We start from the raw sequence: 25,188 nt of genomic DNA on the forward strand, positions 1-25,188 counted from the left end.
CCTTAAGTGGCCGAGACTCAGGAAGGGTATCCAGCAAGAGGAACACAGAGGGTGATGCGCCAAGAGCAGGATTTTCAAAACCTGGAGCTGAGATCGGTTGTAACAACAGCCAAGAGAGACACATGGCTTCTCGGAAGATGAAAACAGCAAAGTCTCTAGAAACACAGGAGGACTTAGAAGTGGTCCTTGAAGGTCAGTTCAGAATCTATAACAGACAGGAAACCCAATAGGGTATTGGTCACAAAGTGGTCCAACAAGATTTTGGAAAATGGGAAGGAAATTTGCTCTCAAGATTTTCCCACCAAGTACCTTCCCACCCCACCACTAAACTGATTTTTTAGGAAAGGAAGGTCGTACCAGAAGACAAGTCAGCCTTGGTTCTAATCAGATGCCAGAAAGAACGAGGGAGGGGAGGTGAAGGAGGGAGGGAGGAAGGGAGGGAGGGAGGAAGGGTGCATTTCTAGATTATAACCCGCGAAGATTTTAATTGTGAATGATAATGGAAATGTCTTTAGAACTGAAACCAGCTTGAGGCCCTGGCTGAATTCGACCCAAATTCGGTGTCTGCTCCCTGCCTGCCGCAGGGGACACTGCCACCTGACAGCGAGCTCAGATGAGGGAACAAGAGCAACAGTCTACCTCGTTGTGCCCTCTTGAAAAGTTAAAAAGGCAGAAAACTAGTTTTATCTGTAAGAAAATGTTTATTCTTTTGAACCCCACAGGAAAAAAAAGAATGCAGCCAAGACCAAGTACTTAAACGAAAATAGTGTCCCAAAAGGCAGCAAAATGGGGGAAACCTCGACACAAAGTCAGTGACAATTTTCCATGTTTTGCACAAAGATGAAAAAAAATCTGTGACAATTCTGAGTAACACTTTCATGGTGACAATTACACAAGATGACTCAAAAATGCAAAATGGCAGCAACATGCACACCTGGCTAAAGCTAGAAGTTGTTTTTTTTTTATCCCAAAATAAGATCTGTGATTAAAAGGATGAGTGTTTTTAATACTTCTATTTTGCTGACTTGCTTGTCCTACTTAATTTGCTTTAAATGAGACATACATGCCAATTAACAGGAAATTTTAGAAGAACTATGTCCTTCCAGAATCCATGGCAAGGAAGCAAAACCAATCTATTTGGTTTCTTAATTTTCCTAGTTTCCGAAAACAATTTTGCTTTGCCCCTCCCTCTCCCAGCCCCTCCCCCCACCCCCACCCTGATTCTAAAACCCAAAAGTTGCCAGTGCAAACACTTTTCTACCGATGTATAATATACACTTGAAACCGAAATCTTTGTGCAGAGTTTTGAGTTTAAAACTCTTAGGAAAAAAAAAAAAAAAAACCCTCCTTGGCACAAGAGCTGAGGAATAGTCGAGTTTCTTTTAAATCCTCAAACACAAGATGATAAAGAGTGGAAAGCACAGTTAAATGAAATGAAATGAAAACGAAACGAAAACAAAAAAAACCAGAACTCCAGCTTTTATTCGCTCATTGCAGCCTCTCGTACACAAACCCCACCCAGCTCCCCTCCCCAAGGTGCTGGCCTTGAGACAAGTCCAGAACACTGTGGCATTTTCTATGAAAGAAAACAGAAGATGGAGCCGTGGTGGCAACGAACAGCCCAACTACCCACCAGTTTTACAGCAGGATCCGTGGTGAGCTTGACACAGAAAGACAGATGATGACAAAGGGGGAAAATAGGTTAAAATCATCAAGTTTCCTCTTGAAACGTCTTTTCCCAAGGCACTGTGAACAAGACTGCTGCTAGCAATTTTTTAGGACTAAACATACCGATGGGAATATAAGCATTTGAACAGAACCCCTGTGGCAGTCTCACAGCTAGTCTCATCCCCTGAGTCTCTCCCCTCTTTGAATTTGTATGGTCCGTAGAGGGGTCATCAATTTTTGTTTTCTGCCATATCAATAATCATCTTCTTTAATACAGCTATACAATCGAAGCTGTGTTAGGTTACGTAACCCTTTCGCTCTAAAAACTAAAAATTTTCATTATCATCCCATGTGAATCCAATTGCAGGTTTTGCTTATTTGAGAACAAAACAAAAATGAAGGGTTGAGAAGCAAAATCCCTGTTTGTTTGTTTGTTTGTTTCTTCAAGAGGAAACTGTAAGAATACATAAAAGGCAAAACTGGCTACTTGAAATCCAAGAATGGTTTTAATGTATTGGCCGAGAAAAAATAAACTGCAAAGTTCTGTGAGGTCTTCTAAAAATTTACAAGAAAAACTGATGGGCAGTTCTAATCAGACTCGGATGTTATCTTTTCCCCCCTTTTTTAAAAACAACAACATATACAGTCCCACAAAATACAATATAAACTTTTTTTTTTTTTTTATCTTGACTGCCAGAGACGTTCCCTTGCAATGCCTGCTGGTAACCGAACTGTTGGGCAAAATACACAGCTGGTCTTCACTTCTTCAGGGGCTGGTAAACAGAGGCATTGGGATCGAGTCCAGAGGGGCTGGTCTCCACAAATTTGGAAGAGTAGTGGGGGGAAACGGGGCTCAGGGAGCTGGTGGCGGCACTGTACGTGATGCTGGGCATGACGGCCATGACTTCAGCTATCTTCTGTTTTAGGTCCTTGATTTCCTGGTCTTTCTGAAGAATTTGTCCTGGAAGATCAAAGACCCACCATTAATGAGAAGGGAAGGGTTAACTCAACGTAGTGGCCTCCTGGGCCAATCCCAAGCGGACTTGACTCCAGATTTGATGGTTTATAAGGGTAGGCAAACTTTTCCTGTAAAGGGCCAAAGAGTAAACACCTAGGCATTCTGAGCCACATACTTTGTCGTTGTTTTTTTGAACTATGGAAGAACGTAAAAACCATTCTTAGCCCATGTGTGGTACAAGAATAGGCAGTGGGCCAGATCTGGCCTGTGGGCCATGGTTTACAGGTAAAAAAGGATTCTGTTTATGTAGGTGTGACTAGGAAAAGAGGTCAGTTTCCAGGAGCTACGTTTTGAGCATGGCAGTTACCTATGGCAACCTGAGAGGGTGCTGGTGTTGAATTATGGCTCTCCCTCTTGAGCTGGAATATTTTTCTCGGAGGATGGACCATCTCTGAGTGTCAGATCAAGAAACATAGAACAACTGAAGCCTCAGAATCAGTCGCAACAATAGGTTCTGCCTTGAGTTCTCTTATGGAAAATAAACGGAGCTCTGTGGCTGCTGCACTGGGGGCTCTCACGGGACTGAGATCGCTGGCCCTGCCTCTGGGCACAGTGCCCTCGGACCAAGACTGTGCTTGGTTTCTCCATCCAACCAGCTCCGGCCTGCCTCAGACCTGCTTCCACGCCGCATCTCTCCTGCTCTGTGTTGTCAACTCTCTGAGGTTTCTGTTTCTACGACTTCACAAAGCTTTCCCCATCCCGATATAAATCAGACCCTACCCCTCCAGCTCCTAGATTCTCAACACACCCTAAACTTTCCTGTCACTTTACTTTTTGTAATAATGATAATAATTACAGTAGCTAACACGTAGGTGCCAGGCACTGTCCTAGGTACTTCCACATACGAACTTATTTACGTATCAAACAACTCTATGAGGTAGAAATTACCATCATCATCATCCATTTTACAGGTAAGGAAACTGAGTGATACAGAGCGGCTGAGTGACAGAGCCAGGATTCAAATCTCTGCTATCTGGCTTCAGAGTCTGCACTCCCACCTTCCGCACTCTTCTGTCTTTTGTACCCATTTGGGTGATGACTTGTGTCCATCATCTTCACTGGACCATGAGCTCCATGAGGACAGAGACTGTACTTACTTTTTTTTTCATTGCTACATCCCTAGTGCCCAGCCTCGTAGAAAGCTGAGGCTCTGCGAGTTATGTATCTTACCCAAAGTCATTCAGTTCTTAAGAGGCAGAGCAGGATTTTAACCCAGGACCACTTTGTTCCAAAGCTCACGCAATTTCCAGCATGCTTTGAAGCTCCCTGGTCTACTAGGGGAAGAACACTGAGGAGTAGCCCTTCAGAAACTTAAAGGCTTAAAAAAGAGGCTGCATTTGAGTTGCACTCACTCTGAGTCCTACAGAATATGGTAACATATTTAAAATGTAACAGAGCATGGTGGCATATTCTTAAGAAGGATGTAGTAGAGATGAAAGTCATTTTGAAAGCAGGATGAATCTAATGATATAGAAAGTAGGAAGGAGAAAAGCAACAGGGGTTTGATTTCAATTACAAAGTTGGGTTCTTATTAAATAGTCTGAGCATGGCAGTGGAGGGAAATAGTGGGGAAGGCCAACAGCAAAGGGCAGTAGAAAGGACTCGCTCCTTCCGACTTCCTTCTTGTAAGCATCGAAATCCTTCTCTTTGAACAAAAGCCTCAGAAGAATAAAATACATAATGGCATCTGATATATGAGCCACTGGATCTTTCTTCCATGCAGATTTAAGTTTGATTTCTTTAATCAGTAATATGCAAATATTCCCAGAGCTTTGGCAAAGACAGCTCTCTGTTTCTTTGCTGCTTTACAAGGATTCCTGGAATGACAACCCCAGCTCCCTTCCACCACTGTGAGACCAGGTGCTGCTTCACTGCAGGGGTGGGGGGATCGCTTCCAAGTTTGCAAGTCCAAGTAAATGAGATGTGGCAGGAAGGAGGGGTGGTCACTTCTCAGGGAGCTGAGCGGAGCAGGCAGAAAAACACCAAAACGTGTATGATCAGGAGTTCAGCTTTAAAAGCAGGATTCTAGGAACCTTTTTTTAAAAAATGCCTTTCCCTGAGTCCACAGATAAGCCTGATTCTCAACTCCCTTCCCTTCTTGCTCTACCATCTGGGCCCCTCCTGTGGCTTCTCTAATTTCTCATAACCTCTGTATCCCACCCCCCCAACCTAGGAGTTCTGGTCCTCTCCCTGGGGTTTAGCTCCCAAACTCCCCAAGACCAATGAAGATCTTTCACCTGGATGTCCAGGAAGCAACTCCAGATGAAAACATCCCAAACCAAATTCGCTCTCTCTTAGTCCTCACACCTGTCTTGCTCTTCTTCCTTGGTTCCAGCAACTTTATCCTCACTCCCCTGTCGGGACCATCTTCCTCCCTGACACTTGTCGCCTCTTAGACGGAAGACAGCCATAGCTTCCGAACTGGCTTCTGCCTCCACTTGATCTTTCAAATCTACCTTTCACACGCTGCTACTGGAAAGAGAGTTCCAACAGCCAGAACCCGTCATCCCTTCCTCCTGAAAATCTAGGGGATATATTCTCTAGTGTGGCTGCATTCACGGTCCTCTTAATCTCCCTCTCTCTTCCACATCCCCCAGCTTGAGGCCACTGGACTGCTCACCTGGACATTCCCATCACTTTCTTTCCTTCTTCCACTTACACTATTCCCTCAGGTAACAGTGATCTTCCTTGCCGTTCTCTGCTCTCAGAAGTCATCCTTCAAAGCCCATTCAATGGCCCCTCCCTCATAAAGCCACCCTGATCTCTCTGGCCTTGCAAGCCCTCTGCCTCTACCTAACGGCAACAGGCCTTGCTGCTGGGCTTGTCCTCACACAGGGTCCACAGGACCCAAGCTATCTTCATAACGACACTAAGGCATTATTTGCTTTCTTCACACTCATTCCCTCATGGGTGTAAGTAGAATCTTCCAGAAACAATATGGCAAGTGAAATTACAACAGATTGAATGTAGAAAGAGATGAAAATTGAACTATCTTTTATTAAGCCAAAAACTAAAGAGATTTGCTAAATATAAAACAATGCCACTTAACTAATTTTTTTTTTGTTTTGGAACATATTGCTATTTTTCATAAAAATATTGCTATTTTTCATAAAAATATGTTAACAAGTCATACATTTATGTTATTTTAAAATGAATTAATAAATGTTTTTAAGTTTTCTAACAGATAAATACTGATAGATATGATCCAGTTAAAAAAACTTCCTTGGTGTACTCAATAATTTTAAGAGTACACCCACTGGACTAAGTCTTGTTCACCATCTCCCCTTTAGCTTCTAGTAAGTGTGAACACCCTGTAAGTACCTGTCGAAATATTCTTTTCTTTCTAAGTGAACTGAACTTTTTTTCAGGAATCTATTGGTAGATAATCAAATTCTTGGCCAAAATCCAAACTTCTTTTCATCAGGTCATGTCCTGCCTCTGTTCAGAAGCTTTCCAAAGCATCCTATGTTTCTCAGAGTAAAGTCCAAAGTCCATTCCATGGGCTACGAAGTCTGGCAGAATGTGGCTCCTGCTTCCTCTGAGGCTGACAACTCTCACGCCATCACTTAGGTTGCAGCCCCAGTGGCCACCACGCACGCTCCCTCCACCTGAAGTGCTAACCCACCCCCAGATTTACATGACTCTCTCGTTCTCTTCCTTTCAGTCTCTGCTCAAAGGCCATCTACTCTAAAGATGTTCCACGTCCACCATGTCAAACTAGCAGCACCTCACACACAATCTGCCTTAACACTGCTTTATTTTCTTCACTGTAGCATCGTTTTCAACATCTGTTTGCTTGTTGTCTATCCCCTCAGGGATTCTCACAGTGCCTGGCACACAGTAGTTCTCAAGAAATATCTGCTGAGTGAACAGCCAGCAATCCAGACTCTCCTCCCATGACTCCGTCATTTGTAACCTCCGCTCTTACCAAGCAGAGCCAGCTGCAGCTCTGAACCCATCAGGCCCTGCTAGCTTCCCTGGCCTTGCTCAAGCTGTTTCTTCTGTTTAGATGCCTCTCCAACCCTCACCCCTGCTACGCTGCTTCCTCACTGGGCTAACCCCTTCTCATTATTCAAGACTCAGCTCAGACATCAGCTCCCCTGAGAAACAGCCCTCTCACTCCCCAGATTGCCTCAGTCCCTGCCTCTGTCTATGCTTCCACAGACCCTGGACATACTGCTGCACTGGCACCTTTGGGTGACTGCATTTTTCTATTTCTTCAATAATACTGTGAACTCCTTGAGCACAGCAGCTCATACTCTTCTCTGTACGCCCTGCCCTTGAATGGTTCTCACCTCAAAATATGTCTGCGTAATGAACTGATGTGATGATTCCTCAACGTCAACGATGGGCACTCATCAAACCAATTGAGAAAAAAACTAAAATGCCTTTGGTTCCGAGCTCTGAGGGAACGCTGCTCTCTGCTTCCCTGTGCATTCTTAGCCATACCACCTCACACTCGCTGTTCTCCTACCTTGGGCAATCTCGAGCTGTCGCTTTGCATCCCCCAGTGCAGAGAACAGGTCCAGCTTGATTCTCGTTTCTGCGCTCAGGCTGTTCTCCAGGTGCTGCGTTTTATCTTGCATGGCTGAGAGGGCTGACATTAACACCTCAGTGTCCTTCTCATTTTCCTTATACTTCCGAAGCTCCTATCAATATCATCAAAGCAGCAATGTTACAAGATAGTTTTGGCATCGATGTCTACAAATTAGTCTGAAACCACAAATAAAATCTCACTATGATTGAACTTGCTCCTACAACATAGAATGCTGGTATTTCATGGGTTTAGACCTTACCACTTGGAGTGCAAATGTATATATATGGTGATTCGCATCTAAAAACATTTTAGTAGATAAATTTGACTGTGTTGGGATATTTCTAGATAACAGTGGACTCTGTCTCCAAATAAAACACTTCTTACACGCCTAATTCAGAACCACTTAGCTAAGGTACACATGGCCCAAGAACTTTTGCCTTGCTGCCAGTTGCGAATGTTACTGTAATGCTGTAGCCAAATATGCCAAAACTCTACTCTCAACCTGCAATAAAAATTGTAAAAATGTTAATTATTTTGACAGGGCATACTGCAGAATAAACCCACTTAAAACGCCTGGTAATGTAGCCCCCCAAAATATACACATAGATATTTTAATTTCCTCATTTTAAGATGGAAATCCAAACTTATTACACAGAATTAAAATATATATTAAAATTCAAAGAAGACAAAGACTTGAAAACCCATATCCAAAAAGATATTTGCACACCGATGTTCAAAGCAGCATTATTCACAGGGGCCAGGACATGGAAGCAACCGAAGTGTCCTACGTGATTGGCTAAAGAAGCTGTGGTACATATATACGATGGAATATTACTCAGCCATAAGAAGAGATGAAATACTGCCACTTGCGACAACATGGACGGACCTCGAGATAATCATGCTAAGTGAAATAAGCCAGACAGAAAAAGTTGACAATCACATGGTATCACTTATATATGGGATATAAACCTAAAAGCAACAAATGAATAGGACGAACAGAGACTCATGGACATGGACAACAGACTAGTGGTTACCAGAGAGAAGGGGCGAGGGGGTACGTAGACGGTTAAAGGGGGTCAAATATAGGAGAGTAGAAGGAGGGTGAAGTGGGTAAAGGGGATCAAATATATGGTAGCTGAAGGAAAATGGACTTTGGGTGATAAACACACAATAGAATATATAGATGTCAAATTATAATGTACACCTGAAAATTACATAATTGTATTAACCAATGTTACCCCAATAAACTTAATAAAAATTAAAAAGAAACATCAAAATAAATAAATAAAATTCAAAGAAGAAAATTAAAATTACCCCAATCCCAACACTGTAAAAAATTTGATATATTTTCTTTTAGTCTTTTAAGCATATGTGTATCTTTTAACATAACTGAATTCATAGTATATGTACAGTTTTATACAGTTTAAAAAAAACTTATATAGTCTTAATTGTTCTTTGAAAATGTAATTTTTAATGGCTGTATAATATCCCCACATGTATATGTACCAGTTTATTAAACAAATAATCTTTTGTTAAGATTGTTTCCATGTTTTTTGCATTTGTATACCACTATGATGAACATCTTTGTATATTTATCATTGGTGAGATTTTAAAATATTTACTTTAGGCTGGAGTCCTAAGAAGGTAAATACTTAAAAAGTACATGACCTTTTCTAGAAAGTTACACTTCCACCAGCAATGTATGAGGCCTATTTCATTACAGGCTCACCAATACTGACATTACCATTTAAAAATTCTTTGCTAATTTCATAGGAAATAAAGGACATCTAATTTTAATCTGTGTTTTTGGTGACTGACAAGGATAGATTCTTATCAGCCATTTTTATTTTGTCTGTGAATTATCTGTTCATATCCTTTGCCTATCTTTCTGTATATTTGAGCTTTTCTTAGCAATTTTTACAAGCTATTTACATACTGAGTGTTAATTCCTTTTTTATAATATTTGTTGCAATATCTGTACCCTCCCCAATTGATTTTTTTTCGCTTTCTGATTTCTTCCATTATTTTTGTTTAGAAAGCCTTCCTTTAATTCAAGGTCAAATAACTTCCATATTTTCACCTAGTTTGTAACAAAATGCTTCTTTTTTCTTCTGCATTCTGCATTTTGATCTGGAATTTCTTTTTCTGTGGTATGAGATAACCTTCTAATTTTACTCTTTTTTTCCAGTTATCTGTTCCAAAGCCTTTTACTGACTAATCTCCACCGTTCTCATCCACTTCTGATGCCGCCTTTACTGCACACTTGAGGCTTTGTCTCTAGGTCATCTATTCCACTCCACTGATCTGCCAGGAATTTCTTACCAGTTCCACATGATTCTAATGACTGTGACTTTATAATACTTGACATTAGTTTTAAATGTCCCTTTGAAGAGCCAATGCCAAATACTTGGTTAAGGTACATATGGCCCAAAAAACTACTTCCACACACTGGCAGCTTTCCTCACCATGCACTGCTCAGAACTACAATCTGCAAGGCTCAGAAACACCCAGGTGCTCAATTCCCTGGCAAGGGACAGAGGATGAGGACTAAGAAGAGGTATATAAATTCCAAAGGACACTAATCTGGCCTATAATCTGAAAAAGTGAAATTAATCTATGGTAAATCAAATTCTGGTGTAACATATCAGAATCCAGCTAAATTAAATAGGACATAAATGAGCTGGACAAAATTAGAGCTTCCTTTTGTCATACAGAAGGTTTCGGATGCAATGGGATTGGCCTGTGTTGAAAGGCACTATCTCCACATTATACCATAGTCCGCAAATCAAACACTGAAGAGGAATTCAAGTATGAGAGTATGAGAAAGCCTTTCGTGCCCCCATTACCTGCACTTTCAGTTCTAGTTCTCTGATCTGGTCTTCTTTCACTTTCATGTCCATTGTGAGCTTCTTGCCCTCTGCTTCTAATTCTCTGATCCGATTCCGTAAGGTTTCAGTGCACTCTCCCCTTTTGAAAAAGAAGAGAAGGAAATAAAGGGTTTTGAAAGACTATAGGTTTACTTATATTGCAGAACTGAATTTCTCTAATACTCCAGAGTCAGGTATTAGCTTTTGGCTCGGTCTGCTCATTCTCTCTATTCTTTGATAATTTCAACAAATGATCTAAAATAATTATTATTAACTGAGTATCTAATACGAATCAGGCATCAAGCTAAGTACTTTATCCACACTCTCTTTTTTACGGGGATAAGGTATATTATCCCATTTTCTGAATAAGAAAATGGAGGCCACATAGATATAATACTGGTCCGAGGTCAACTAGCTTTTGGTCATAAAACTGGGATAACAACTGAGGTTTCTCAGCTTCACTATCTAACGAGCTTCTCACCAGGCCATATGACTTGAGACAATGCAAGACAGAGCTGAACATGCCCAGCAGAGGGCAGTGAGCTAACGATTTTTTTCACTTTTGAGGGACTATGCAATGGGAATTTCACTTTTCTTTAGTCATAAAGTTGCCACAAGCCTGGAGTAAACAGAAAAAGAAGGGAGCAGTGTTATGTGGCTTCTCAGGGCTATACTAAGGATAAACTACAAAAGATGATGGCAATGGCCAGTTCAAAGCTAAATAACTGCTCAGGTGTCAAGAAACAGCCTGGTGGAGAAAGGTGTCCTTTACCTACCAAAAAGGAAGGCCCAGTGAGAGACGTTAACACCTTGAAGTTTACTTAAGAATAAAACCAGCCTCTACATAAAGTGATGACAAACAAGGACTATCCAAGGATAAGACCAAAACAAATAAGCTTAACCGGAAGCAAAAAGGATTTAAAGTACAGACTAAAACCAATTTACTGATTCTCAGGCATAAGAAACACTAAACAATAGGGTTAAGGAACGGTCATATCCGCTTCAGTGGATATTTTAAAAACAGGTAGGTGCTGGATGAATTAAGGGCAGCACAAGCCACACTAGATAATTATTCAGGAAAATTTCCTGCTTTAGAAATGCTTAGAAATCTTTAAACAAATACGCAAACAAACAAACAAAACCCCACATTAGGTTAGGAGTAGGGTTAGACAGACTAGTAAAGGGTCTTGTGAGTCTGTATAGATGCCTATGGGCCCAGTGAGCTCAGCCATCTGCAGGACAGAGTCTGCTGGGGGAAGGCAGAATCTCACAGGAAAGAGCTCTCGCCTGCTGTTACTTCCTAAAAGGTAAAATGATGATTGAGCAATTATTCTGCAAATGCCAGAACCCCAAAGAAGGCTATTAACACACCAAAAAGCAAAATTACAGCACATAGATACAATTTGGATAGAAAGAAACTCAAAGTGAAATAAATAATAATAATTTACCCTCACTCTGCATCAGTAAACCCACAACTGATCCCCACCATGGAGATGGACTTCACTAGTCAAGAAAACAAAGAAGAAAGAAAAAGTGATAAAGTGAAGTAGAAGCCAAAAAACAAACAAAAAGGCTCTTAATCATCTCTCCTTGCTGGGATTCGGATGGCAGTTCCACATCGGGTTTTAGAGTGCTTGCATACTTTTCAATGGTATAGAAAGGAGTCCCTAATTCTCATCACTACACAATTCAATGATGTTTCATTTTTTCCATCTTTTCCAGCTCATCTGACAATTTGCTGCTATCCGACACAGACATGAGCAGTCGGTACGCAGTTCTTGGGGGAACCAAGATTTTATCTTTCTTCCATTTTAAGATAAAAACTCCAGAAACACACACCTAAGAGTAGGGTGTAATGACAGTCTATAAAAGGAACAAAATTCCAGACTGGTTCTTTCAAAACATTTAGTAATTATCAGACTTAAAGAAAGTGACTGGAAACTCTCTTTTATGAGCAGCACTTTGCCTCCAGGTGTGGGAGGCATGGTGATTCCCTCATCCCACTTTACGGATGAGGTCACCGAGGGATGAAGCTGTCACAAGAGAGCACAAGCTTGCACAGATAGAGTTTAAATCAGCCAATAAAACCATACTTAAAAGCAATCCATCCGTGCATGACTGTTTATTTCCAATCCTTCCCAAGACATCAAATTCCCATGGCTGTCCTGGTACAAGGAAAGCCAAGCGTGGATTAAGCACTCAGGTGACATGGACATACCTAGACGCAGCAGCAAATGCAACAGCCCGGGCAGCAGTAGCTTCTTCTAATTTCTTCCTTTTCTTCTCCTCCATTAACTGCTTTTCTACAAAACTTCGGGCTTCCTGCTCAGCTTTCAGCTTTTTCTCCAACTGGCTGATATTCTGCTTGTCTTTTTGCTTCATTTGCACAGCATTATGTAACCTATATGGAAATGATTGTCATACAGTTGTACAATTACAAACGCCCACTATATGCCCTGGAAAAACATGGCTTCTCTTTATCATTTTAAGGCCAAAGTAAATAGGTTTAATAGCAAACTGTAAATGTCAATTCCTAGAGCACCTAGGGAAAACACATTGTCATTATTTGTTTAACGATTCCTAAATACTAACAAACAAGAAGCCGTACAAGATACAGAATCAGACCTAGCCTCAGCTCTATCAAGGTAAGTGATTTACAGAAGGTAATCAGGAAACAGGATTTCTATCAGAGGGAAAGATAACCGTAGAACGAATTCAAGTGCCCCAAAGCACCCTGAAAGAACTTCAGTCTGACCAAGGAACAGCTGATGGAACCAGCCCGACTGAAACAAAGGTAAAGGGTAGGAGGGGGGAGGTCTTTTTTTGCCTGAATATAATTCCACTGCAGCCTTTCCTTTACAGCTGTGAGATGTTTTTTCAGAGTATCCCAAAATAGATCTTACAGAGTCACAGGATGCTTAATTTCAGATAGAAATTTCGGCCATATTTCCTTCCCTGCCTACCACCAACCCTGGCTTTACATATTGATGTGAGTTTATCTCAGTGTATCAATAAAGGTGAAATGTCCTCTATGTATCAATGCTAGAGCCATCACATGTTTAGATTAGAAGCAATGCTAATTATTTATTTGCTATAATGCTTTAGATTTTGAGTTACATTCCTTAAAAATACTGAAGGACACCACTTTCAATGGGGCAAGCCCAGAAAGCACAGAGCCTATAATAGTAATCACTACCGCAGACACACATTGCTTAGAGGTTTATTAAAAAAAGGACAGACCCACGTTGAGTGAAGAAGTAATTCCAGAATGAATTAATGGAAAGTATAAAAAAATTTGCACACAAGAGCTGGTTTTTTGCTTGCCTCTTCAAATATAATCAAAGTTGAATGTAATTATATAGTTTTGGAAATCAAAGTAAATAGTCTAATCCTCTGGAAACTTTCACTCAAAGAAGCAAGCACTTCAAACTGTGGCAGAAACACTTCGTCAATTTTACTTATATTACCACAAAAGCTCCGTAACTATTTTAAACTACGAGAAGAAGTAATTCAATGAGAGAAGGTAAAATAGTAACATTAATAAATCGTTTTTCTGAAGTGAAATAAGTCTTTATAGATTTTATAACACGTTGGCTCTCCGGTACTCTAGGTAGGTCCCTTTGTCATCGTGAGTCTTGTGCTTCAATCCCTGGAAACAGAAGGAACAGTGAGGCCACCTGGCTCGCCAAAGGCCCGAAAGGTGCACGTACTTGTTCTGCAGCAGCTCGTTCTCCTGCCGGAGCTGGCCCATCTCTGAGCGGATCCCTCGCTCGGTGCTCGAGAGGGAGCTGATCTGACTGCGGAGCTCTTGTTCCACTTGCCTGCTGGCCTGCAGGTCAGCCTTTAACTTTTTAATGTCTTGTTCCAGCCTAGAAGGAGAAAGGCAGCATTTTCATCACAGAGAGGGCACCCACAGGGCTCTGTGGGAGACCCCAGCTGACCTCTTGGACCGCTGGGTGGATGGCGGGAGACCCCTCCTGCCATCACGACTCCTGTCTGCAATTGGCTCTTTTTTGAGTCCTTCCGCCTGGGTCCCCACCTCTTTCCACCAGAGGGTAGGTAACCTTTGATTTTCCCCAAATATTCGCGAACGCTGACAGGTAAGGATGGTACTTGTGAGCATTTGAGCTGCTAATAAAGGAGGAGCGGAAGGCAGAGACAGGGTGGCTGAAGGGTAAGGTCCCTCCTGACTGATGAATTTCCTGTACAAGGGAGAAACGTCAGTGACTACCTAGCTCAGGACCAACCTGCTTTGAGATATTCCGATAGATCAGAATCTACTGAGATTCCCTCCCAGCACAGGCCTAGAAGAAAACAGTGTCTGAGACAACCTGCTGAAATCGCTAGCATCCCTGCTAAATGATGTTCACACTTCTGGTGACTGTGACACGAGCTCATTAGACTCAACAACAATTAAAAAAAAAAAAAAGGAACAAATTACATGCCCTAAGAATCACAAGAAAACTCCATCTGTGAACTGAAGCTACTTTTTCAATTCCTTATTCCCGTTCCACCTATTTTCTTTAATACAGTAAAAGTTTCATTTTAAATGATATATATTGTGGAACTATTATATGCACAATCATGACTGAAAAAGGCCAACAAAAAGTATAAAATTAAGCCCCTTTCTTTATGAGAGGACTTTACAATTTCACTAAAGGCCAACAGATATTTAAAATGATTAAACAGTAACACAAGGAAGGCCATGGTGAAATACAGGCTAGAAGGAATAATAACTAATATTTCATGAGAACTTATGTACCAGGCACTGTTCTGTAGGCTTTAATAGTATGAACTCATTCAATCTGCACAACTTATGGCTAAGTGAAATTATTACTCCCATTTTTATAGATGACAAAATCTAGACTCAGGAGAAGTTCTGGCCCAGCGTCAGGTCACCCAGGCGGTCTAGCTCCAGAGTGCGCGCTTCGCCAGCAGGCTGAACTTTAGCTAATCCTCCATAGCATCATGGTATGGGTAGAAGTGCCACATGAGTTCCCAGGAGAGAAGATGGGAACTGAGTTGGGCCTCAACGGCTGGGCAGATTTGGTGAAACAGAAGGGGAGAAAGGGGTGTTCTAAGCAAGGGGGAAAACATGCTCACAAGATCAAAGATAGGGAACAGCTGTAGATATCTGAGGGACAGAGCAATCAGTCTGGCCTCTGAGGAAGGTTTATGCTCTGGGAACAGAGTGAGAAAGCACAGGATGGTTTGGTGGATGGGGCTGTGGAGACTGGCACTGGAGGTCAGGCTAAGTAAGGATGGCTGCCATGTAGACTCAGAAGACATATTTTCCCACAAAATTACAGGCAGGCAAAAATCAGTTTGCTCTGATGAGACTCTTGTACACATTTCACTAATACAACATGCCAACGGAACCAGGATTGCTGGAGGGCAATGGTGACCTCTCCTTGGGACTGCCAGCTGCACAGACTAAGCTTTGACAGACGTGTTTTATTACACACGAAGTCCCCAGGGCCCACCAAAGGGCAGCGTTATCTACCTTTAGCCAACTGAAACAATCTCAAAAACAAAAACCATAAAACATCGATGGTCCTCTTCCAGGCACAGTACCCAGTCCCCCTGTCCAGTGACCAGTAGCACCTTGTGTTCCTGAAGCACTGCTGGGTCTCCTGACACAGCTCGCTCCCCAGGGAAGGGTCACAAGTTGACATCACACCACACTTTCCCTATTGCCAGGGTTATTCCAGCTGAATGTCCTCCCGGAACTGCTCTAAACAATTACAGACTGGCATTTATACCACCTCACACCATCCCTCATTCACCCAAAGTAACCCAAGGGCTATTTTCCAAAACAGGTCGATGCTGTCAGGTTAGCTCCATTAAGAAATTTGGCTGAGAAACATGTCAGGTAATTTATCTTTCTTGAGAAGTCGATTTCACAGTTTGAGGACTGCATTTTTAGTAGAAAGGGTAAGTTTTAAGATGAGAATGGGGAATGCTAACATGGTTTAGTAATGGGGTTTAGGATCAGGATTCTAGACTCAGCTCTGGTGCCAACTCTGTGACCCTGGGCAAGGCATGTAACCTTTCTGGACTCAGTTTCCCCATCTGAGGCTAATGATCTCTCAAGTTCGTCCTAGCTTGGTCTAGGATTTCTAGGCCTGACACACTTACTGCTGGCTGCTGATCTGCTTCTTCAGATTAGCAACCTAAGCTGTATCATATACAGAGGCCCAGGATTCAAGTTCCGTATAACCAGATAGATGCCTGAGGCAAAGCATGTGCCACACTGGGAATGAAAGAAGAATTAAATCTGCACAGGCTAGATGTCAATAATTTGAAGTCATTACGTTTTTGCATTTTTAATCGATAAAAGCCAATTTCCTACCATGAATTAAGAATAACAGTATTCTGAATGAAATTTTAGAGCTCCTTGAAAAATGTAAAAACCCAAAGAGTTAATGCAGTTATAAGATCAAAAAGTGTAAAATATCTAGAGTGTAACTTCTGGAGACCACGGAATCATAATATATATACATTTTTATGTAGAACTGAAAATTTTGTTAGACATAGCACAAAATAAAAATTTTAAAAAAAATTAAATGATGTAGTTCTAAGGGTATGTTCACTTAGTGAAAATTTTCCAAATTATAAGTTGTACACTTAAGATTTGTGTACTTTTGCTGGATATGGTATACTTCAATTAAAAGCTTATTTTCAAAAATAAAATATTTTCATAAGACATTGAACTAAAATGATTCAGGATTTTCATAATGGCTACCATTAATTTTATAAAACTATGTACTATTATTTTCCAAACACTTGCATCAAACCTGTGAGTTAGAACCAGCTTTCTCCAGTTTAAGAAACATTGATCTACAGACACTACATAATGACATGTAAAATAACTTAAAATGCTAAATGGTAAATTCAAAATAATTTTTAAAATTTATGAGGGTAAATTTTTCATTGTCTATCTACAGAAAGCATTAATTTAACCTTGAATAGTCCCTATATTTTAAATCTTGAGGTAGGTAATAAAATGATTTACAATCTCTTACTAGATTTGCTTTTTATTGCAAATGTGATACCCAGTCAATATAAAAAAGCTGCATACAACCGAAAAGTTAAAGAATAAAATTTGTGAGTGATTCATAATCCTCTCATCCAGCCAGAATCATTCACTATTTGCATTTGGTTTACTTCTTTTCTGTATGTCTTTTTTCTTTCTCTTTCTTCACACATGTAAATATTTTTAATATTGGTGACAGAGTACCACATAGTTTTACTTATCTTCAGCACCTCCCCACATTAGAAATTTTCACAAAAAAATTAATTTCTGCATTATATTTCATTGTGTGGATATACTATATCATCTTATTTTCTGATATAGCTCAATTTTTGCATATATTCAATAGAAAAATGTATGCATGAGTTTTAGAAGAATTATGTGAATTAGTAAATTGAGCTGAATCAAGCCAGTCAAGTGTCAAGGGCATTTATTAGACAAATAACTACTATTTGTCTTAATGGTATACTTAAACCCTTTGGCACTGAAGGTCAATTAAGTAAAATGCAGATATATAATTTATTGGTATGAAACACCAAGAAGAGTGCTGATTAAATGGTGTTAAGAGGTTAATGCAAAACCTTCGAATGTATTCATGGGATTTTATCGAAATGTCAATAGCTGTAACCTAAATGAGAAGCAAGTGGTCAGTTAGAAAATAAGGCAGAATAGTTTATAAACCTTAAAACTCATTTCAGTAAATAGGGATCAAAAGAAAGGAGGGAAAAAATTCATCTATGAGCTCAGACCCCTTTTAGCAGAACTAAATCCTACTCTCTTCCCTACATAATAGACGATTAAGGGGTAAAAGAGAAATTTCCTCTGTAAGAGCTGCAATCTCATTTAAAAAAAAAATTGGGCCAGACAGACCTCAACCAAACTTTGGCAAGGCTTACATAAATGCACTCCCCGCTTCCCAACTCTTGTGACACTAGTTTTCACCCCTGCAAAGACTGCCCAATGGTGTCACCATTTAGGATACAAACAGGGCCCATGGCAAAGGTGGAGTCTGTGTGTCTAATAAATATGTCCATTTGTGCCCGATGAGGGTTCTAAGCACGGGTTTTAATCAACTCAAAATGTTACCTAGTACGTCCAGGCACTTTTCTTAGCCACTTTACTGATAATTTGAGAAGACAGCACTTAACTTCTAACCTTGTGAAGCTACGTCTGAACTCCAGCAGACTACCTAGCTCACAAGCAAGAGGTGGACCGTCTAGAACAGAACTTTCTCAGGTCTCCAACTCCGACGGCCTGGGCTGACTTCAAAGCAAAATTGCCAAGCTGAGGATCCTTCTTACCCACCCCAAACCTTAACCTTACCTCATCTTCACCTTGACCCCTCCCAACCAAGGTAAGCTACAGTGGAAATGGTTGATAATGATTTAATTATTTGATTTTAATAGAAAAAGATTAACATTTTATTTTAATAAGGGTAATCTCCAAAGGAATGAAGCTCAGACAATAGCCTTTTGAGCAGGCTAAGTAGGAAAACATCTTTAAGCATCTTGAAGTACACCTGGTAGTAAAGCAAAGTTAGGCAGTACTCAAGGGTCCCTTTTTAGCTGAAAGGGGTATTATTGTTTTTAAATATCTGAAAAAGTAGATGTTTCTGTTTAGATGTCTGTAATCCTTATCTTTTGTGAATTACTTGAATTACAGCCCACAGTACTACGACTTCATTGAAAGTTTAAGTCTCCAGTGGGTACTGCCAGTACCTTAAAGGCTTTATAAAGCCTGAGGCTTTATGAGGCCTGACTGAGAGCACAGAGGAACTTCAAGGCTTTGAGGCAGTAAATTTCCCTGGGAAGTAAGTCCTACAGAAAAAAAAAAGAGGGGGCAGCCAGGACTTCACCTAGGGATGACTTGGTTCCCCAAATATTCTATGAGTCACACTCCATACCCACTCCAGAAAACTACCTAAGTGTGTATTTCTGTGGGCTGCTGGCTTGACCCATGAGCCCATCAGAAAGACAGGGAGCCTCAGCTCTGCTGGTTGTCTCTGAACTTTGAAGAGCCAGTGACGAAGATGCTGCAGGCCCTGCAAGACAACACGGAACTTAGAATTCTGCTTGCTCTGTAAGAAAAGGGGCTTCAGAAGGTCATCTCAAAGTTACACAGCCAAGTGATTAAAAAATGAGTTTTTCTAACAAACCCATCACATAAACCCAAAAGACCCACTCCTTGTTTCCAGACATCTTCCGCCTTTAATTATACCACCCCTCTGGGAGGAATAGCTTCCAATTTTCAAATCTTATTATTCAAGGCCCAGTTAAAAAAATAAAAACCAAAAACAAACTAAACACCTCTCCGGCATGAGGCAATGATCTCCAGGCTCAAAGTTCCCTCTACTTCTGAAATCTGAAAGCCCTTACTGTTGGTGCTTCTTGTTTGGCATTAAACCATCGTCCTGCGCAACTTTTTAATTTGTTCTGGTTTTTATTCTTTTCCTGTGTATGTACTTCATTTCTAAAAAAGACTACAAGTTCTTACAAACCAACGGTGCTATAACATGAGAAGCTGGAACTCTATTTCTAAAGTTTCTTCCAATCCTTCCAGACCACGTCGCTAACCCTCACCATGTCCATCTCCTCGGTGCTCAGACAGAACAGGGTCAGTGTTATGACATACGCACCTCTGGGTCTACAGCAGGCCATCAGATTTTTAGTTTAAATAGTGGCTGAAGGAGACAGGGGCAAATGGGTGTTTGATTATCGAGAAGGCAGGTGCACATGAAAAGAATGAAGAGCAACTGCCCCATCTCAGGAAGTACCTAATTCCATTAGGAAATCCCCTGGTATACATTAATCATACAAGACGAGACTTGTATGATTAATAGGGACCACACAGCTGTCTATGTAGAAAGCTGAGCTCATAAATCATAAAGCTCTATCCCCACAAAAAACACTGTTTACCCTCTCCACCAGCTTCTCCCCCTTCCCACTTTCCAGCTCATTCACACTGATGAGAGCATGGGTCATTCACATAAAAACATGACGGTATCTCATCACTGATTTGAAGCCGCTCCAGTATAGACTATAAACCACAGCTTTGGAAATAGTGAAATGAAGCTGCCTCAGGTCTTACTGTGTGGTTACTACAATTGCTTACCAGGCACAATTCTCCTAAAATAAGCAACAGCCTGATGACCTGATTACTATGTGAAAGCATATTACAAAGTACCCTATATCTCTGGCTCCCTACTCTGTCAAACACAAAAGGCAAACACATTCATTTTCATTGAGGAATGCAAAGAAATGCAGAAAAAAAATTCTAGAGGCTTGCATACAACTAGTCATTTAGGGAAATGTAGAACTGACTTCTTGAAGCCCTTCACAAAGAAAGCTATGAGTGCCACAAACCAGTATTTTTAATAAAGGTCTTAAAGGATGTTGTCAGATTTGAAAGTTTGTATCAAAAATCTTGAAAATGTTCCTATCTGTTGATGCAGCATCCCACTCCCAGATATTTATTCAGAGGACTGGTGATACACACTAAGATTTATGTAAAAGTATTTGTTGAAGCATGATTTATAAGAAAAAAATCAGAAACATTTAAATATACAATAGAAGATTGGCTAAATAAATTATATATTTATGTGTCTGACTGACATGCGACCATTAAAAAATCACTGAGGAAGAATAGTCAATGACTAGGGAGAATGCTCATGATAAAGTCATAAAACATTATACATAGTATGAACTCTGTTTTGTAAAAAAATATGTATGTGTGCAAGAGAGAAAGAACTAAGAGGCTATATATTAAGATAGTAGCTATCTTGTCTATGGCCATGCCACCCTGGACGTGCCCAATCTCATCTGATCTCAGAAGCTAAGCAGGGTCGGGCCTGGTTAGTACTTGGATGGGAGACCACCTAGGAAGACCAGGTGCTGTAGGCATTAAAAAAAAAAAAAAAAAGAGTAGCTATCTCTTCTTAATCCTCAAAGCTGGATATAATCAACATAAAAAAACTTATTTTTTAAATTTTAATTATTATTTTGTAACTGAGAGGAAAAATTTTTTAAAAAAGGAAGCTGTTAATCTGCTTTCCATGGCTTTTCAATGTTCACTGTTGCTCTGAGAATTTGCCCACATCACAGATCAGTTTCAGAAGTACCTGAAGGCCTCAGGGAAAATCCAACTCCTGCTTTACAAACTTTTTAGGTCATTCCAAAAAAAGAGGAACTTAGCTTTCTGAAGCAGACAATACTTCGGTTCCTAAATCTATATCCACTACTTCCCATTCACCAGTTCCTATTCAAAACAATAGTTTTTCTCAATCTAGATTCTACAGCTACAGTTAGTTCACTGCCCTGCTCTGGGTCCCTTAGGAAAGAGGAGAGCACGCACTGCTCTGACATGAGCTTGAGGTTATACACATGCTACAAGGGATGGTGCTGGGAGGTCCAGATTCTAAACCAGCTCCCCTGTGAAGTCTGAACGAACAGGGTCCATGTCCCAGGTTTTGGTGTATTTTATGCTATAAATCAAAGAAAAACATCTCAGCATGGAAGAAGTCACTGGTCCCAGGTACAGGAGACCTAAGCAGTTCTCTGCACCATACTGTTTGACCCAAACTACCCTTCTTATCACAAGGCTGTCCCCTCTCCTTCTAAGAGGTCTAAAAGCCCCATGTCAGGAGGAGGATTCAACAACAAAGAGGGTGGCCTTTGACTGGGGGTGGGGCGCTGTCAACAGGTACATGTTTTCCAGGAACACAAGAAACTGAAGGAGAGAAGGGGAAAAAGTCCCATTAATACACAGCAGATTAGTTCATAGTATTTACTAGAACATTCCCTAATAGAATAGTCCTTCCTATAGAAATCAAATTTTGATCAGTGGGATCAGAGGGAACAAAATATAAGGATAACAGGAAAGGTCAGGCGCAGAGATGGCAAACTGCTGATCCATAAATATGTTTTGTTTGACCCTCCCCAACATGATGTAAAAAAAAAAAAAATGTTTTTTAACTCGGAGATTGCACATAAAGATATCTCATTTTGGCATCTTTTCAACGTATCAGAAGATTTAGCAACCCTGGGCCTTGTAATCCCCCACAGCCACAACTGGCTGTCCTGTTTGGAAGGGTACGTGCTCCCAAACTCCCGGGTGCTCGGTGCGGCACTGAATACAAACGATGCCACCCCGGCCTGCCCCCTCACGCCTGTGCCCTGTCATGCTCCAGAAGGTGTCTGAGTCTGCAACGCCGGCTCTAGAGCCAGGGAGAGCATAAGGGCAATGGTCCTTTCACTATTCTGTCTTTCTGTTTTAAATCTGGTACAGCACTCTCCCAAGAAACGTGAAATGTACCTTACGAGAAAGAAGAGTTGTCATTTTTCCCATAAAAAAGAAACTCAAACGCGTTTTAATCCTGAGAGTCCCAGCTGGCTAGAAAAAAGGTCTAAGAGATCCCCGAGAGATCTGCACAAACTAAAGTATACCCGCACTGGCTGTCAAGGTATTCAAACAGCCAGTTTCTAAATGACAGCGTGAGTAACATTTAAAGAATACAGTTCCTTTTCCTTGGAGTACCTCCCCTTCAGGGAATCTACCCCTAATCCCCTTAGCTGGAAATCTCAATTCATTATGTGCCAGTGGGGGTCCTGACTCAGAATGTAACGCAGTGTTCTAGTTCCTTCTGAATTCTAGGGAGGAAACTTTCCAACTGTCTAACTAGAAATCCCTGTTTTGTTAGAATAAACTCTCAGTGCACAAATAAAAATGTTTCTAATAAGGACTCCGCCCTCCAAATAATTTATGGGTTATTTTATAATTTATTTCCATTCAACATAATTATCTTCTTTGCTCACCTGGATATGGACTCATTAGGGAAATTGCTGGCTTAAATTCATTAATGCCTAGTTTCTAAAGTGCTCGAAGGGTTTCAAGTCACAAAACAGCTTGTTTAAGCATAAAATTATCATGCTTCTATTACTGCATTTATACCCCAGATTATAGTTTTAAATCACTGCAATGGTTAAAATAAACTCAAATTATGTTGTGGATTAATGTAATGAGAGCTAACCAAGTAAAATTTATAGGTACCTTAAATATTATAAGCAAGGCAGAAAATGAAAATAAATCAGGTCTGAGAACATATATCTGCTTAGAGGCAATGCTAGACAAACATAAACCAAACATGTTTCCAGAGAGAAAACAAACACACTAAACTTACTAAATAGAAATATTTCTTATTTCTTCCACTTAACAATTTCCAAATAATTTAGTAGCAGATATAGCCAACATATTTAATCCAGTTAGAACCTCTAAGTATTCAGTTTTCATAATCTTCATTCTAAAATGTCATACGTTTTTACTAAAATTTACCTCTCAGCTAGAAATGTTTCTGTTACAAATAAACTCTTACCTGTAGAAGCAGAAAGGCCCGCTTTGGTAGCCAGCATTCACTGGGGAGGGTGTCAAGCTAGTCTTTTTAGCTGCCATAGGTAGTCAGCACTGCGTGTGCAGATGGCACACGAGGGAAAGCAGCCAGGGTAAAGGCCCGACCCCGAAATCACTGTCTCCCAAGGTCAGATTTTCTTGTGCAAACAATTCCTAACACATAGCAAAACGTATTCAAGCGCAAAAGAGAACTAAAGAGTTTGTTCTATCTCTAGCACCAGAGATGATACATAAGCAGTCAACACATGTTCTAACCTGGGGGATTTCCTTGGAGTAAAGGTTGGAATAGAAACACAGGATCCGAGATCTCTCCAGCTACTACAATACCACAAAGACAAAGAGGATGGCCAGGGCTGGGGGCGGGCAAGGCCCACTAGGAAAGATGAGCAAGACCAGGCAACCTGGGATTCCCTCCCAGTTCCTGGTTGAGATGTGGCTTGTGCCTAGATTCCTTGGCCCTGAAGCACAACCAACCCACCACGGCCAGAGCAAATGGCGTTTCCAACAGCAGTCCCTCAGAGTTTTCTCCCCTTGTGCCTTGTAACTTCCAGGAATTCTTGAACCTCCTGCACATCCTTGGGAAAAAGTCCTGACCGAGTACTGAATTTAAAAACTTCCTGGAACATACCAAGGGAAGGGAAGTAGAGTGAAAAGTCTATTTTTTAGAAATAAAATCAACAACCACCTACCCAAAAACGCATAGTCTGACACTGGATGTCTGGCCCTTGGCCTAGTCTAATGTAATATTTAGGTTTTCTAACTTCAAAAGCCTTTGAGCTACACTACAACTCAACTTTGAGTTGCACTTTAGTGCAATGAAGTTACTAAGGCCCATCCCCCTTTCTAATATTTTCCATGTGCAAAAGTAATAGTCGTTCAACGAGTATTATTTGACTATCTTCTCTGTGCCAAGCACTGTGCACTGTGTGGCAGACAGGAGAAAAGGAGATCCTTGCCCTCGCAAAGTTACATTCTGTTATGGGTATAAGAAGCCCGTGTAAAAATTCAAAACTATATAGAAATAGACAAAGCAGAAAGTAAACATCCCATTTAATCCAATACAAATGACTGGTATATACTATTTGAAATAACTTTCCGTATACATGAAAACAATACCCACCCTATATTGTAATGGGTTCATACTATATAATCTGTCTTGCTACTTCCTCTCCTTTAATAATCAATCTTGGGAGTCTTTTCATTACTTTCTTTTAAAATAGTTTTCTAACTTTCAAGAGAATCCTTTGTAACCCTTCCCACTTAAACTACTGTAGGAAGCTTCAGGGCCTTGGGGGAGGCCTGGAATGGTCTATAAAAGGCCGCCTCCCCCTGGGGTACCGGGAAACCTCATAGGCTTTTACCTCCTGAAATGACTGCTGGGTCTTGTTTCTTCCCCACAGTCAGGTTTCAGAGCCTTGGGTTCTATTTCTGCTTTGTGCCTACAATCTTGGGCTCCATGCTCCGAATCCTCTTCTCCACTTTAACTTGGAACCAGCGAGTTCCTTGCCTCTCCCTGCCCTGGAGCTAGGAGCCTCTCCCTGCCCTGGAGCTAGGAGCCAGCCCCCGCTCACTCCTAACCCCCATTCAGTAAGATCCAGGTCAGAATGCAGACAGCTCCCTACAAGGGAAAGGAAAGATGGACAGTTGTAGGAAGACCTGGTGT

General features: G+C 40.9%; 1 protein-coding gene and 1 non-coding gene across 3 annotated transcripts in view; one reads left to right on the forward strand and one right to left on the reverse strand.

The window, feature by feature from the left end:
• Positions 1 to 1,461: 1,461 nt before the first annotated feature.
• MACO1 (macoilin 1) overlaps positions 1,462 to 25,188 on the reverse strand; it is a 40,419-nt gene continuing 16,692 nt past the window's right edge. Inside the window, exons 7-11 of one of the 2 annotated variants that reach the window (XM_006924412.3) lie at positions 13,801 to 13,959; positions 12,309 to 12,491; positions 10,070 to 10,190; positions 7,161 to 7,335; positions 1,462 to 2,629 (exon numbers count right to left, since the gene is read on the reverse strand). In XM_006924412.3, coding sequence (XP_006924474.2) covers positions 2,427 to 2,629; positions 7,161 to 7,335; positions 10,070 to 10,190; positions 12,309 to 12,491; positions 13,801 to 13,959 — 841 coding nt within the window. In that variant the 3' untranslated portion in view covers positions 1,462 to 2,426. The remainder of the gene's footprint in view (positions 2,630 to 7,160; positions 7,336 to 10,069; positions 10,191 to 12,308; positions 12,492 to 13,800; positions 13,960 to 25,188) is intronic. The other variant, XM_025041421.1, reaches the window with a different exon arrangement.
• LOC112473043 lies at positions 20,904 to 21,022 on the forward strand. The gene has a single exon (XR_003043880.1). It is a non-coding gene; the product is annotated as a 5S ribosomal RNA (ribosomal RNA).

Source organism: Pteropus alecto, unplaced genomic scaffold (genome assembly GCF_000325575.1).
Source record: "Pteropus alecto unplaced genomic scaffold, ASM32557v1 scaffold39, whole genome shotgun sequence".
NCBI lineage: Eukaryota > Metazoa > Chordata > Mammalia > Chiroptera > Pteropodidae > Pteropus > Pteropus alecto.